Raw genomic sequence first — 14652 nt, forward strand, 5'->3', positions numbered from 1 at the left:
AGACAGGCTTGCTAAGAACTCAGTATCCTTTGTCATGCTGTTTGTGAGAGTCTCTCTCTGTAGACCAGGCTGGCCTTGAACTCACAGAGATCTCCCTGCTTCTCCCTCCTACGTGCTAGAGTTAAAGTCACTTGCCTTCACACCCAGTTTGTTTGCTTATTTCTAAAAATTACCATGCTTCAGTTATATATGCATTGTCCAGGGAGAGGGAAGGAGAGAAGAGTGAAAAACTAGGAAGCCCTTGTAAAGAAGTGGCGAGAAAGGCTTATGGGTCACTTCTGCGTACAGTCATTCATCCCACTGTCAGGAACTTGGTCATGTGGCCATACTAGGCTGTGGGGGAGCTGGGAAGTAGCCTCCAGCTGAGCAGTTCTAGGACATGAGAGGAGTCTCTGTTAATGAAACATAAGAGAATGGTACTGGGGGCAGTGGTAGTCTTGCCACACTGCAGCTGTATCATTTATTTTCGTTTGAATGTTGACAGAATTGGCATGAATCTTAGCTTGCTGTTTCTTCCTTTCTAACTTCATTCTGGTCTTGATGACGTCCTAAAGACAGAGTTTTCTCTTATGTAGAAATAATTGTGCATCTTTCAGGAAATAGACATTTTGTAAGAGGTTTTTTTTTTTGGTATTGTTTTAAGTTTGGCTTAGCTATTTTTTTTGTTTTAGCTTTTTTTTTTTTTTTTTTGTGAGTGTGTGTGTGTGTATGTTACTTGACTAGCTGTAAGTCCTCAAGCAGGCATGAACTTTACAACTAAGCTATATCCAAGCCCTGTCTTTTCATCTAATAAAAATTGTATGTGCCTTTTCTTCATTAGGTACCTTAACCCACAGTTACTTTCTATACATAGAGTCAATGCTTGCAGAAAGTCAAAAGCCAGAGTACTAATTCCTGTTATGTTTCCTTGAAAATGAACTAGCCTTATATAGTGTCCATTTTTTCTCATGTTCATATCGTCTGTCAAATAAGACTTTGGCATACCCACCCCTCAGTCAGTTTCATTAGTTCTTGGGTTTGTGTTTTGATCATACTCATTTCCCCTCCCCCAACTCTTCCTGGACCCTCACCTTCTCTATCCACTCAACTTTGTGTTGTCTCTTTTTAAATCACCAATAGCGATTTGTACTGCTCAAATAGTCATAGATGTGTGGTCTTCCTAGAGTATGATTAACTACCAGGGCTGCATTCTTAGATAAAACTGCCTTTTCTTCTCTTTTACAGACAGGGTCTCACCATAGCCCAGAATGGGTTCAAACTCCTGCCTCCACTTTCTAAATGCATTAGGAGGATGTATTGGCATGCTTAGTATAAAGATATTTGTTAGCTGTTTTTTTGTTTTGTTTTGTTTTTTGTTTTTTTTTTTGTTGTTTTTTTTTTGTTGTTGTTGTTGGTTTTTTGAGACAGGGTTTCTCTGTATAGCCCTGGCTGTCCTGGAACTCACTTTGTAGACCAGGCTGGCCTAGAACTCAGAAATCGGCCTGCCTCTGCCTCCCAAGTGCTGGGATTAAAGGCGTGCGCCACCACCGCCCGGCATTAGTTGTATTTTTTAATCAACTGGACAGTGTGAGAGATCATTACTATACTCTGTCAGAAAATGGAATTTATGAATTGCTGGTAACATGTTGACTGGAAGGTTCCAGTGTTGTCTTTTGCTGATTTCTAAATTCCTATCTAGTTCAGGCCTTTTTAAATTTCTAGAATCATCTTCTAACTCCCTACTTGATATCTTCATTTAAATTTCTTAATTGGGACTTTATATTTTATATCTAACAATGACCTTCTCCCCAAATATTTTCCTCCAAAAGAAAAATCATATTTCAGTAAATAACAACTCCAGCTTTCTTATTTCTTATTCTGAAACCTTAGAGATAGCCTCAAATCCACTTTCTCTATCAAAAGTTCTTTCCAAAGAATGAATTCTGGACTTGACTATTTCTTCACCGACTACATTGTCCATCCTGGCTCAGGTTGTCAGTATTAGTTTACTTCAGTAGCCTTCTGCCACTTCTGCCTTACATCCTTCTCCCTAACCTTTACTGGGTTTCCAAAAACACCAGCCAAAATGATGCTGTTGACCCATCATCACTTTGCAGTGATCTCCAGGACCCTAAATAGGCTGTGTTGCTAACCTGTTACCTCTCCGTCCTTATCCCACACTGGTCTACTGTTACTTGTTTCATTCCAGCTCCCCTGGCCTCTTTTGTGTCTCTCAGACATGTTATTCTTTCCCAGGTATAGCACAGATGGTTCCTTCACCCTCTTGTAGAGGTTTGATCTGTTTCTGTGTATTGTAATGCTAAGTGCAAGATTGGAATAAGGGGCAAGGCCTGTCCCAGAGACTAGAGAATCTGCCCTTAGACTCAAAAGAAGCTATGTGACCCTGCCTCCAGGTTATTTCTCATTGTCAATAAAGATGCGTACAGCCTGTAACTGGACAGAATTGAGATAGACAGGGCTTGGTGTTCCGTAATGTGAGTGTGTAGAGAAGAAGGTGGAGAGAGGAGAAAGACTCTGAGGGTTAGGAGTCAAGAAAGTATGACTGTGAGGGCTAGCCAGTTGGAGTTGAGAGCAGCCTAGTAAAACATAATAAGAGGTAACTCTGGGTCATCTATAGAAAATAGATTTTAGTAGCATGGAGTGTAATTATCTGCCCAGCCCTAGTACTGATTAAGGCTTATTGTAAATAATAAAAGTTGTGTGTCTTTTAACCAAAAATGGAATGGTCAAAGACGGGATAAAAAATCCTGGATTGGGATTAAATCTTTTCTACAACTCCTCCTTTTCTTAGATGTTTCTTTCCTGGTGATGCCTCACCCAGTCTTTATAGCTAGAATTATAAAGGTCATCCCTAGCCTGGCCGTCTGTGATGGCTAGTTTTAATTGTCAGTTTGACCCAGTCCAGAATCACCACAGTAAGTTTCAATGAGAAATTATCTAGACTGAGTTGGCTTATGGGTATGTCTGTGTGGGCATTTCTTAATTGAGTTGAGATAGAAAGACCCACCCAAAATGACAGCACCATTCCCTAAAATGGATTCTAAGTGTATGAATGGTGTGAGTTGAGCGTTAATTCATTACTCTCTGCTCTTGACTGTGGATTAAATGTGTCTAGCTGCTTCAAATCCCTGCCACCCAGACTCCCCTACAATGATGGATGATAACCTAAATTGTAAATTAAATAGATCCTTCCTTTCTTCCTTCCTTCCTTAAGTTGCTTTTTTCAGGGTGTTTTGGTTGTTGTTTATTGGGGTTTTGTTTCAGTTTGTTTATTCACTTTGCATCCCACTCGTTGTCCCTCTCCCAGTCACCCCGTCCACAATCCTTCCTTCCACCCTCTTCTCCTTCTCCTCTGAGAGGGTGGGGAGCCCCTTGAGTATCGCTCCCCCCCCCCCGGCTCCCCATACTTCAGGGTGTTTTATCACAGCAATAGGAGAAGAAACTAAGATACCATCCTTCTTCTCTGAATACACAATATACTTTTGTTTACCATTTTAATCTATTAGCACCTATACCTCATGAAGGCAGCAATGGCTGTGCCTTATTCTCTGTGGAATTCCAGCACAACTGCAACAATGCCTGTCACATTATAGGTGTTTGGTTGGTGTTTGAAATGTAAGTCTCCAGGGTGTCAGTCAAAATGAGCCTCCATAGCTTCATTCACTGGATTTAGATCACAAATAACGATGCTACAGACTGTTTAGAGTGCAGCAGTGTGTTAGCTAGAGAATTTAACTACTTTTTAATGGTTACAAGTATTTTAGAGTAAGACTTAAATTAGATACAATTCTTTATACTTCTGGTTTGTTCTCCCCTCCCCCCATTGATGCCCAATTTACAGAAATAAAACTGGCTAACTATTCTAAAGTACTATACGGAATTAAATAATTTTTATTCCAGTATTTAACTTACTATAAATCTCACAAACCCTTATTTACAGTAAAACATAGATACTAGTTTAAATGATGATAGATGCAATCAAAGTAAAAAGCTCTAGTGATACTTGTGTAACTAGGAGTCAGTTTTAAACAAAGCATATTGTATATTAATGTAAAGTTAAAGTAGGACAACCCAGAGTTGGTGGCTTACACACTCAGATACCCATTTGTATTGCCTTGAGATATGTTTCTAAATCATCTTATGATATTTGCTTAACCCACAGGGCTTGTGTATACTTTAAATATGTTTATTGTAATGTGCTCTGACATCACATTTGATCCTGATGTTTAGAATACCTTGTATTTGAAGATCAGCGTGTCAGTTCTATTTCTATCTATCTATCCCTGCAGTGCATTTCTAGGTCCTAAAGACCTTTTCCCATATAAGGAATACAAAGACAAGTTTGGAAAGTCAAACAAACGGAAAGGATTTAATGAAGGATTATGGGAAATTGAAAATAATCCAGGAGTGAAATTTACTGGGTACCAGGTAATAGTTTGCATCACAGTCTCTTGTTATGTCTCATTCTTTGCTTTTAACTCGTATGCACCTGTGTAAAGTGTCCTTCATGTTAGTACTAACCTTCCATTCATTTGAGGTCAGAGTTCTTCTTTGATGAAGTACCAGCTCTTGCCCAGAAGAGCCTGAGTTAAGTGGACATTGAAAAATTGACTTTGGCAGCCACTTGAGTCATTAATTGAATCAGGATTACACATGCTGCTAAGGTTAGCTTCAATCTTGGCTTCAAGCAACTCTCCTACCTCAGCCTCCCTAGTAGCTGAAATTAGATATATGTGCCACTGTGCCTGGCTCCCATAGTTCTTTATTTTGAAATGTTAAAAGTAGGCCAATGTCTTTAAAATTAAAACATAGTTATTTTTTCCAGTTTTTGTTCCTGTTCTTTTTTTTTTTTTTAAATGTAATTGGCTGATTTTTTTTCCTTAGACAATTCAGCAACAGAGCTCTTCAGAAACTGAGGGAGAAGGTGGAAATACTGCAGATGCAAGCAGTGAGGAAGAAGGTGATAGAGTAGAAGATGGAAAAGGCAAAAGAAAGAATGAAAAAGGAGGCTCAAAACGGAAAAAGTCCTACACGTCAAAGGTCACTGAAAACCCCTCCTACTGTTATGTGTCCTGCATACGCTCTGAGGCTTCTGGATTGGGTGGGAGGGATAGCTCTTAGGCAAAGTACTTGCCTAGAACATGTCATTCAGCACCACTCCCACCCACCCACCCCAACACACACACTACAGACTTTAGAGGCAGTGGTATACCCAAGAGAGGAAGCCAGAAACTGTGCGGTGCTAAGGGAGTCACTACTGACTTGCCCTGAAAGTACATGCTTAGTTGCAGGAGGAGGGCTAGGCATATAGGCTGAGCCAGACACGGGATTGAACAGGTTGTGCGGGAGTGAGGAAATTCAACTCCATAGAAAAAGAGAGGGGAGAGAATAACGAGTTATATGTCAATTGTGGAAGGGGTTCTGAAGGGAATGAGGTCAGGAAATCTCACGCTAGAAAAGTGGCCAGACCTTTCTGTAAAGACACAGCTTGTGCTAAAGACTTGAAAGAAGGATGAAGAAGAGCCATGTGTGGCAGAGGGAAAGGAATGGAGCAGGAAACTTGAGAAGGCAAAGGTCTGGCAGGCACCTAACCTCAGTGCAGGCATGCCCAGATCCCGAGGAAAGAGAGAAGGTAAATGCTGACAGGGCAGACTTGTAAGCTGTATCAGTGAGTTTAGACTTTATTCCAAATGTAGCAGCATCAACATGATGATTTACAAAAGAAAAGACTAGGTCTGTTACACAGTATTTCAGGTATTTGTGAAAACTGTCCTGTAAACACTAAAAGCGAGATCTATGGATCCTTGAAGACTTAAGGTTCAAGATTCAGTAGAGTCTTTCACATGATTGAATACTTGAAGAAATTATTTCTATTTAGATTCTTGTATTTAGTGGCTAGATATATTTAGAAATCATCTGAGAAATCAAGTACCAAGAACCTCTCAGACTATTAACATTTTCTCTTGGCAGTCTTTAAAATCCACCTTGCTAACAGACAGGTAAAATTGTATGCATTTCCTATGTTCCTGGTTGTGTTATTCTCTGTGTACTTTATTGATTACAAACATGATGGCTGGGGCTGGAGAGATTGTTCATGTGGGTAAGGTGTTTCCTGAACAAGCACCCATCTAAAATCCGGGCCCACGCTGCTCGGCTGTCACTCCTAAGTTGGGCAGGTACTGAAACAAGGTGAGCCCTGGAAAGGGCTTGCTGGCCAGCTCCCTCAGAGAACTCCAAATTCACTGAGAGACCCCATCTAAAGATAGAAGGTAGATTCAGGCCCTTTGAGGATATCTATGTTCTGGTAGATAGCCCTGCTCCTGTGAACATACAGGCTAAATGGACACAGTTGGCATTTAAGTTAAAATTTTTTTAAAAAGCACAAGCATGTGCAGTTGGCAGGGGAGAGTAGTGGGAGAGGAGAGAAGGAGTTGAACACACGTGCATACACACATATACCACAATAACACATATGTGCATACACACATATACCACAATAAACAAACAAACAAACATGACTGCTTCTGATGGGGGATAACATTTATAAATGGCTTTTAAAAGAAATCCCTCTCAAACTGTTTCTTCCATTGCATTTATTTTTAGACTGAATTTCTTTTAGCATTTTAGGTTTCACTTAAACATCCATTTGAGTTATTTTTATTTAATTGATTGTCTGCTGAGCTTCTATGGGATGTGTTTGCAACCCTAGATTATGTAAAAGCCACATACGGTTTGTAGACTTTTAACAACAAACATGTGACCTTTAAATGTCATTATTTCATTACATGGTTCAAAGATCAACAGTACCAAGATCCTAGTTAGGATGGAGTTAATACTTTAAAGCAGTGAAGGAGAGGGCTAAGGTTTATCTGTTTAGAGGAGTGTTTTACTTAAATAGAATTACAAGTTATATTTAATTTCAGCTTCACAGTCACTTAAGAACTATTTAATTTTTTGCTATTGGTGTTTTTGCATAATGCTAGGCAAATACTCTACCACCTGAGCTATAGCCCAACCAAGAATTTAACTTTTTTATAACATTTGTATGTTAGAATGGAGGAAGGGTTGTTTTTGTTGTTGTTGTTGTTTTGGTTTTGGTTTTTGTCCTTTTTTTATAACTTGTAGAGGCACAATCCCAGACTAGCCTTGAACTCATGTCATGGTAGTCTTCTTGCCTCAAACTCCCAAATGATATGATTGCAGGTATTGGCCCAGAAGCCAGTCAAAACTCTTGCTTTTTACTGTCAGTATCCCATAGGGGTCCCATGTGTATCAGAATCCTGTGAACTGCTGTTGACATGCCTTAAGGCCCCAGCACTGCTAATTGAGAACTTGTAGGAAAGGACGGGGAGTCTAGTTTCCAAGTGCACTGACATGGGAATAGCCCTTGGAGAAACTACTCCCTGCTCTGACCCTGGCACCTTTTCTGGATTCCCACTGGTTTCTTTTTGTTGAATGTGTTGAATTTCTCTTAAAGTTGAGTAGTCTCCCTTTGCACTTAAAACTAGTAGTCAGTAAATCTTCTGCAACCTGCCAGTTTGCAGAACCCTCCTCTATTTACCTAATCATTTACCTGTGGGGAAAACTTCAATGATCAAAAAAACGAAAGGATAACAGATCTAGAGAAAATTATATATCTTTTAAGTAACGGTCTAGCTATTTCATTTTAAGCACTACCAGATAATGAAAGATATAGATTAAAAGTATTTGTATGCAAATGATTTACAGTTAAGGCTTATCAGATTCTTAAATTAACTAGTAAAGATGCTAAAAGAGCAAGAATTTTAGTTAACAAAGTAACCATTAGACATAAACCCAATTCAGTACCACACTAATAAAATAGATGATAAACACCAATTTCAAACAATTGTATAGGAATTATGATCTGAAGAGATTTAGAAAGTTAGTTTGGCAGCTAGACTTCCTGCTAAGATACTAAATATTGTTACCCATTAGTGGAAGTACAGTGATGCCCTGGTTCCCATTGGTATTGAGACTTGGTGTTTGTATCATGCCAAATGCTGAGAAGCAAAAACTAAGTGTTATTTGCAAACATCCTGCATAGTGTGGGGTGGGGGTGGTGTATCTCGTGATGTATGTTAGGCTGAGAGTGGTAGATCAAACTGTTATTTGAGGATTACTAGATAATGCAGTTAGCATATTTCAACTGTTACGTGATAGTTACTAAAATGAAAAAGTTACTGTTATATCATCATATGGAATCTTTAACTGACCATGCTCCAAACTTTGTTAATAAATCTTTTTGTTTTGTTTTGTTTTTTGTTTTTCCAGACAGGGTTTTTCTGTATAGCCCTGGCTGTCCTGGAACTCACTCTGTAGACCAGGCTGGCCTTGAACTCAGAAATCAGCCTGCCTCTGCCTCCCAAGTGCTGGGATTAAAGGCGTGCGCCACCATGCCTGGCATAAATCTTTTTTTTAATATAAAAGTTAAAAGTAATAACATTTTAAACTAACATTTTGAGTGTACTTTGTAGATTTAGTTCAGTAAAATAGAAGGAATGTAATGTGTTCTGTCATGTAACTGGATGATCTTTCTCTTTGTACTTTACATTTATTTATGTATTTTGAATTTATTTAAATTTTGTGTGTGTGTGTGTGTCACCAGCATGTATGTATATACAATACATGTGTGTATTGCCTGCAAAGACCAGAATGGGGCTATGGGTCCCCTGGAACTGGAGTCACAGATAGTTATGAGCCATCATGTCGGTGCCAGGAACTGACTGAACCCAGGTTCTCTGCAAGTAAGCTCTTTTAACCACTGAGCCATCTTTTCAGCCCATCTTTGCATTAAAAACAACACGTCAAACACCCCCACTCCCAAAAGTAAATGATTGTGTAGGTAAGGGGCTGGAGAGGTGGCTCAGAAATTAAAAGCACTCACTGTCCTTGGAGGACCAGAGTCGGCTTCTCATTACAACTGCTTATACCACACTGTGCACACACACTCATGCACACACAAAACAATATAGTATTTAAAATCTGATTGTATCAGGGGCTTAAATTTAGTAACTCATTTCTGGAAGGCCAAAAAGTAATTTGGTTGAGTCCACTTACCTTACTTTTTGTTTGCAAAGTATTTGAAGATGAATTTCTTTTAAGTTTCCCTCTCCCCTTTTTACTTCTTGCCCTAGAGAAATGGTTGCATACAGCCCAGGTTGATCAAACTCATTATACAGTCCAAGGTTGCCCTTGAACTTGAGGTCCTCCTCTCTCTCCTGAGGGCTGGGCTTACAGACATGCACCCTCATGCCCAGGATATATAATGCTATAATGCTTCAGACTCAAACCCAGAGTCTCCTACATTCTAGGCAAGCATTACTAGCTAAGCTATAATCCCAGCCCTCAAAACTTCTTAAGAGGAAAATAAATTTGACAGATGAGAAAGCAAAAAATGTTAAAGGGACTGCATTAAAACAAACTGTCTAGTTTTTCTACCTAGTGGTCATTCACCCAAGCCATTCGTCATTGTTTATATGCTTAGAATTAAACTCATTTTTTTACTTAAAACAAAAAGCCACTTAAGAGCAGTCATCAAGGTGACCCAGTGGGTGAAGTCACTTGCTACCAAGCCTGATGACCTCAGTTAGACTCAGGAACCACTTGACTGGAGGACAGAGCTGGCTCCCACAGGTTGTTCTCTGACTTCCACACATGCAGTGGCAGGTACATACACCCACTCAAATACATACTCATACACAGTAAATAAATGCAGTTATAAAAAGTCAGGGCTAGAGAGATGGCGCAGTGGTTAAGAACACTGACTACTCTTCCAGAGATCTTGAGTTCAATTCTCAACAACCACATGGTGGCTCACAGCCATCTGTAATAGGCTCCAATGCCCAATTCTGGTGTGTCTGAAGACAGGTAAAGTGTACTCATATACATTAAGTAAATAAATATATCTTTAAAAAAAATCAAAAAAAGTCTTTTAAAAGGAAATGCTAGAAAATCCTACATTTCATCATTGTGAATAAGACATAAAATTGGAGGCATCTTTTTCTAACTTTAGTACTGTTCTGCCAGGAGACTTTTGCTGCAAGCTATAGTTTGATTTCAAATGCAAGATGACAAAGAAAATAGACTGGTTTACCAGTCTATCTTTAGTGTGTAAGTCATTACCCATAGTTTAAAGATTAAATTTCTTGTGTTGTGCTGTGATACAAAAGCTTTGTCCAGGTTCTTTCTGTGTATATCCTTAGCCAAACTGCTGCAAGGATTCTGCCTTGAATGCCATATGTTGTCTTGGAAAGTTGACCTCACTTCTCTGGACCTTGGTTTCTATTACTCTGATGTGACAGAGAAGGACATGATGACTTTGAGCATGCCTCCCAGTTCTCATGTCTCCTGAGGTAGTAGGGACTCACCCAGTTGTATTCAGTCCTGTTGTGGATATCTGTGTAGTCTAGATTTTAATATCACACTTCTTACAAGAATTCAGGAGTTATCTAGTCTACATCTGCTTCCTTTCTAGCTAGTGATTAGAGGCCTGGGGCACTAAAATGATGTGTGCATCATCACCTAGTTCAGCCTTGGGCACTGCATGGTCTCTGTATGTGCTATGTCAAGCCACACAGACTACCCAACAGCTCCGTGTGCACCTCTTTACTTACATGTGTGCGTTTGGAGCTCTACTTTTGACTCTAATTCTTAACTTGTCTAAATGTTTAGAAGTCTTCTAAACAGTCCCGGAAATCTCCAGGAGACGAAGATGATAAAGACTGCAAAGAAGAGGAGAACAAAAGCAGCTCTGAGGGCGGAGACGCTGGCAATGACACGAGAAACACGACTGCAGACTTGCAGAAAGCTGGTGAAGGGGTGAGGATGTGCTGATGGTCTCCTTATCCTTCCTGTCGGCCTCTTAGAGGACACTGCCTAGTGTTAGGAACCGGTCAGTCAGCTGGGTATCCATTCACTAAGCCTGAATGACTGGTTAGATGCTTAGAATCTGAGGACGAAAGAGAGCCATGTGGAAAGTATTCTTGAAAAATTCAAGCTCTGAATATTACTTTTTCAAACTACATTAGTAACTATAGAATATTTTAAAGTAGGTTACAAATTATGATACTATGAAATTTAACAATTCGGGGTTTTTTTGTTTTGGTTTGGTTTTGGTTTTTTTTTTTTTTTTGGTTTTTTTTTTTTTTTTTTTTTTTGGTTTTTTGAGACAGGGTTTCTCTGTGTAGCTCTGGCTGTCCTGGAACTCACTCTGTAGACCAGGCTGGACTCGAACTCAGAAATCTGCCTGCCTCTGCCTCCCAAATGCTGGGATTAAAGGCGTGTGCCACCACGCCTGGCTACAATTCTGTTTCTTTTATTACAAAGTCAATGGCATGTCCAAAATAGAATATGTAAATGAAGTACCCTTAATATAAATATTAAGGATGAATTAATAAGGCAGCTATATTTCTTGACCTTATGCTATTCCCCCATAACCACACAGAAGAGGTAAGATTTATTCAAAGCTTGTTTCAACAGCAGAGCAATTAAATGATTGCCATTACCTCCCCTGCTAATCTGGCTCCTCCGACCCCTCCTTCTTGGTGGCTCAGATTCCTCCATCCTGCTGCTGACCTCCTCTCCCCGCCCCTCTTTGCTGGCAAATGTCCCATCCTATTCTCTCTTCTGCCCAGACATTGGGTGATCAGCATTTATTGACAAGGCAGAGAATAAATGGTAAGAACTGTTTACACAAACTTGACAGGAGATTCTTGGTATAAGCGTCGCAATGCCATGTTCCGGTACGATATGAGGGCAGAGAAATAAGTACTTGAACAGCAAAGGCAAACCATACATAGTGCACAGAACATGAGGCCTACAGGAGTAGGAGTGTTCAAGCTCTATTTGAGCACTGATATTTAAAATACCCACAGGAACAGATTTACTTACCTTGACTCTTGTTAACTTCTGTTGACTTTGGCATTTATAGGCAGGTCCGCATTCATAAAGTGTGGTAAAGGTCATTTGTGCACATAGGCATCTCCCATAGCATTTCTTCTGTGTACACTCCTCGTCTTCACATAATGACCCATGAAGGCTGAGCACTTGAGCGCAGAGCGCTGGCCTTAGGATTGACTCTTGCTTACAGTGATGGAATGAGAGGGTGAGTGGTGATGCCCACCAGGTACATTGTTACTCTGCGTCGGGCTCTGATTGTGTCTGTTCTTACCTGTTCATATCGGTAGCGTGCCTCTCAGCTCTATCTTCTTTCATCTTAGTTATCCGTCATTTCTCTTGAAGTTTGGTTTCATTGATGTCTTACTCCTGTCACTCAGGTTAGCCTTCCTCAGCATCCTCCTCAGCCCTCCTCTCAGTTTTTGAAACAAGGTCTTGCTGTATGTGTACCTCTGTCTGCCTCACTGTGTAGCTCAGGCTGGCCTCAGATTCATAGCCCCATGCTTAACCTCCTGAGTGCAGGTCTGCAGGGTGCAAGACACTTGGTCTGTCTTGCAGCATTTGGTAGCATTAGACAGTTTGTTCTGACTTTCTTTACCAGCCACTATTCTCTTCTGCTTCCCTCAGGCTCCCAGAACTCTCCTTCCATCTGTCTAGGTACACTTCCTTAAAAGTCCCCAGATCTGTCTTACCAACATTGTTCAGTTTGGCTTGTTAATGAGTATTGGCATTTACTCACCACTGTGCTTCTAAGGTTTATTCTTTTGGTTAATAAAAAAAGTTATTTCTTGGGGTGAGCCTGTCACAGCTTGCAATGGTCCATGCATGGAGGTCCCAGGACACCTTTTGAGGAGCCATACTCTTCACATTAGTCCTGGGGATCGAGCTCAGACCTTGAGCTTAGCAGAAAGTGCCATCTTGCCAGGCTTTATCAGTTTTCAGTGTTCCCATTTATATGGTGTATATAACGCTATATGAACACAATTTATTGAGTCTACTATTAATGGATATTCAACCTGTTTCCAGCTTTGGACAGTATTGTTAGAAGCATTTTGTCTCCTAGTATAAATGCTCAAGTGTTTTAGGTATGTAACTAGAACTGATGGTGGCTTTCAGCTTTATCAGTTACTAGATGGAGGAGTTGGCCAGTTTATGCTCAGGCCAACAGCATATTAAAGCCCCTGTAGTTAACCTGGTAACAGCATCTTAAAGCCCCTGTAGTTGACCTGGTGTTATCTGACGTTTATTTTGACAACATATTGGTGTAAAGTGGTCCTTGTGTTATGAATTGTAACGCAGTATTATCAATGATGAGGTCAAGTTGATCTTCTTTGTTTCTATCAACCAGCCATGTTTCTTTTTTTTTTTGGTTTTTCGAGACAGGGTTTTTCTGTGTAGCCCTGGCTGTCCTGGAACTCACTTTGTAGACCAGGCTGGCCTCGAACTCAGAAATCCACCTGCCTCTGCCTCCCGAGTGCTGGGATTAAAGGCGTGCGCCACCACGCCCGGCCATGTTTCTTTTTTATGATACGAAGTTCCAGGGTGTTCACCTATTGCTCCATTAGACTTTTTTCTTACTAGTTTATTTGCTTACTCTGTAGAATACTCTGTAGAATGTTTGTGTTCCATCTGTTCACTTTCTTTTGCTTTTAAAAAAATTGTTAACTTTATTATACTCAGCTGCTCACATTTCTTTCTGTGGTTAGCGGTTTCTGTCTTTATGGGTAACCATGTCAGCCTTCTTACTGAGATTGTCTGGGTTCTCCTGGGTTCCCTTGGTCAGTTACCCACCCACCCTAAGTTATAGTAGCTTTCTAAAGAGTAACGATACTTCATAAAGCTGACGGCCTGATGGTAAACGTACTTTAGATACTTAGTCATGAGCTGGATAGAATGCTTCAATATATGATTTATCAAAACAAAGCGTTAACGGTGCCATGACCTTTAGAAAGCAGAGAAGCATGAGATGAGTGCATACCATGAGACAGTAGTAGGGCAGAAAGGCAGGTATGTGGATGCTTGCTTGGGATACAAGCTTATAAAAACACTTGTGTGATTGCTTGTTTTCCAAGGAAACAAGGTCATGGCTTGAGGGGGTGCAGGAAAGAGTGCTGAGGTATCGCAGGAAAGGACAAAGTTTTAAATAGTGTCTTACAGGAGGAGGAGAGTGAACGGACTTAGGAAATGAGAATACTTGTTGAGCTCTTGGGGCCAGTGGGTGTGCATCTGAAGTAAGCAGTGGGAGTTCAGTTCATCTTGAATACAGTAAAGGAGGTTGAGGTCAAGGAGTGGGGGTGGGGGGGTAGCAATAGAATGCAAAGGATGTTTATTAATTGAATTTCTTAGTGTTCATTTTTTGCAGTTTCTCATACATTCTAGATACTAATTCTCTGGGGAATGTAGAGTTGGCAAAGGTTATTCCCCACAATACAACAGGTTGTCTCTCCTCCTCCTTCATCTTTTCCTTTACCTTAACAGGAGCGTTTTAATTTTTATAAGCCCATTTATCAGTCCTTGGGATATTTCTCATGCTGCTGAAGCCTTTAGAAAGTCCTTGCCTGTGCTTATGCCTTAAAATACTTTGCCTGTGTTTTTCTTCACTTTATTCAGGTTAAAAAATTATGGAGAATTTCCCACATACGTATAAGGTATTTTTGATCAGATATTGATCCTTCCAGTCAATAAGCATGATAACCCCGTCCATCTCCTCTTTCCAGTTTCTTTCTTCAGCGTCTT

At 40.2% G+C, this 14652-nt stretch overlaps 1 protein-coding gene across 2 annotated transcripts in view; it reads left to right on the forward strand.

Moving 5' to 3' along the window:
- Hdgfl3 (HDGF like 3) overlaps positions 1 to 14652 on the forward strand; it is a 59566-nt gene that overhangs the window by 39504 nt on the left and 5410 nt on the right. The window contains exons 3-5 of one of the 2 annotated variants that reach the window (XM_085841592.1): positions 4290 to 4428; positions 4885 to 5040; positions 10693 to 10854. In XM_085841592.1, the coding sequence (XP_085697718.1) occupies positions 4290 to 4428; positions 4885 to 5040; positions 10693 to 10854 (457 nt within the window). Of the gene's footprint in view, positions 1 to 4289; positions 4429 to 4884; positions 5041 to 10692; positions 10855 to 14652 lie in introns of those variants that run through there. The other variant, XM_021166349.2, reaches the window with a different exon arrangement.

The sequence above is a fragment of the Mus caroli genome, unplaced genomic scaffold (assembly GCF_978045245.1).
Source record: "Mus caroli unplaced genomic scaffold, Mus_caroli_1 scaffold_8, whole genome shotgun sequence".
NCBI classification, from domain to species: Eukaryota; Metazoa; Chordata; class Mammalia; order Rodentia; family Muridae; genus Mus; species Mus caroli.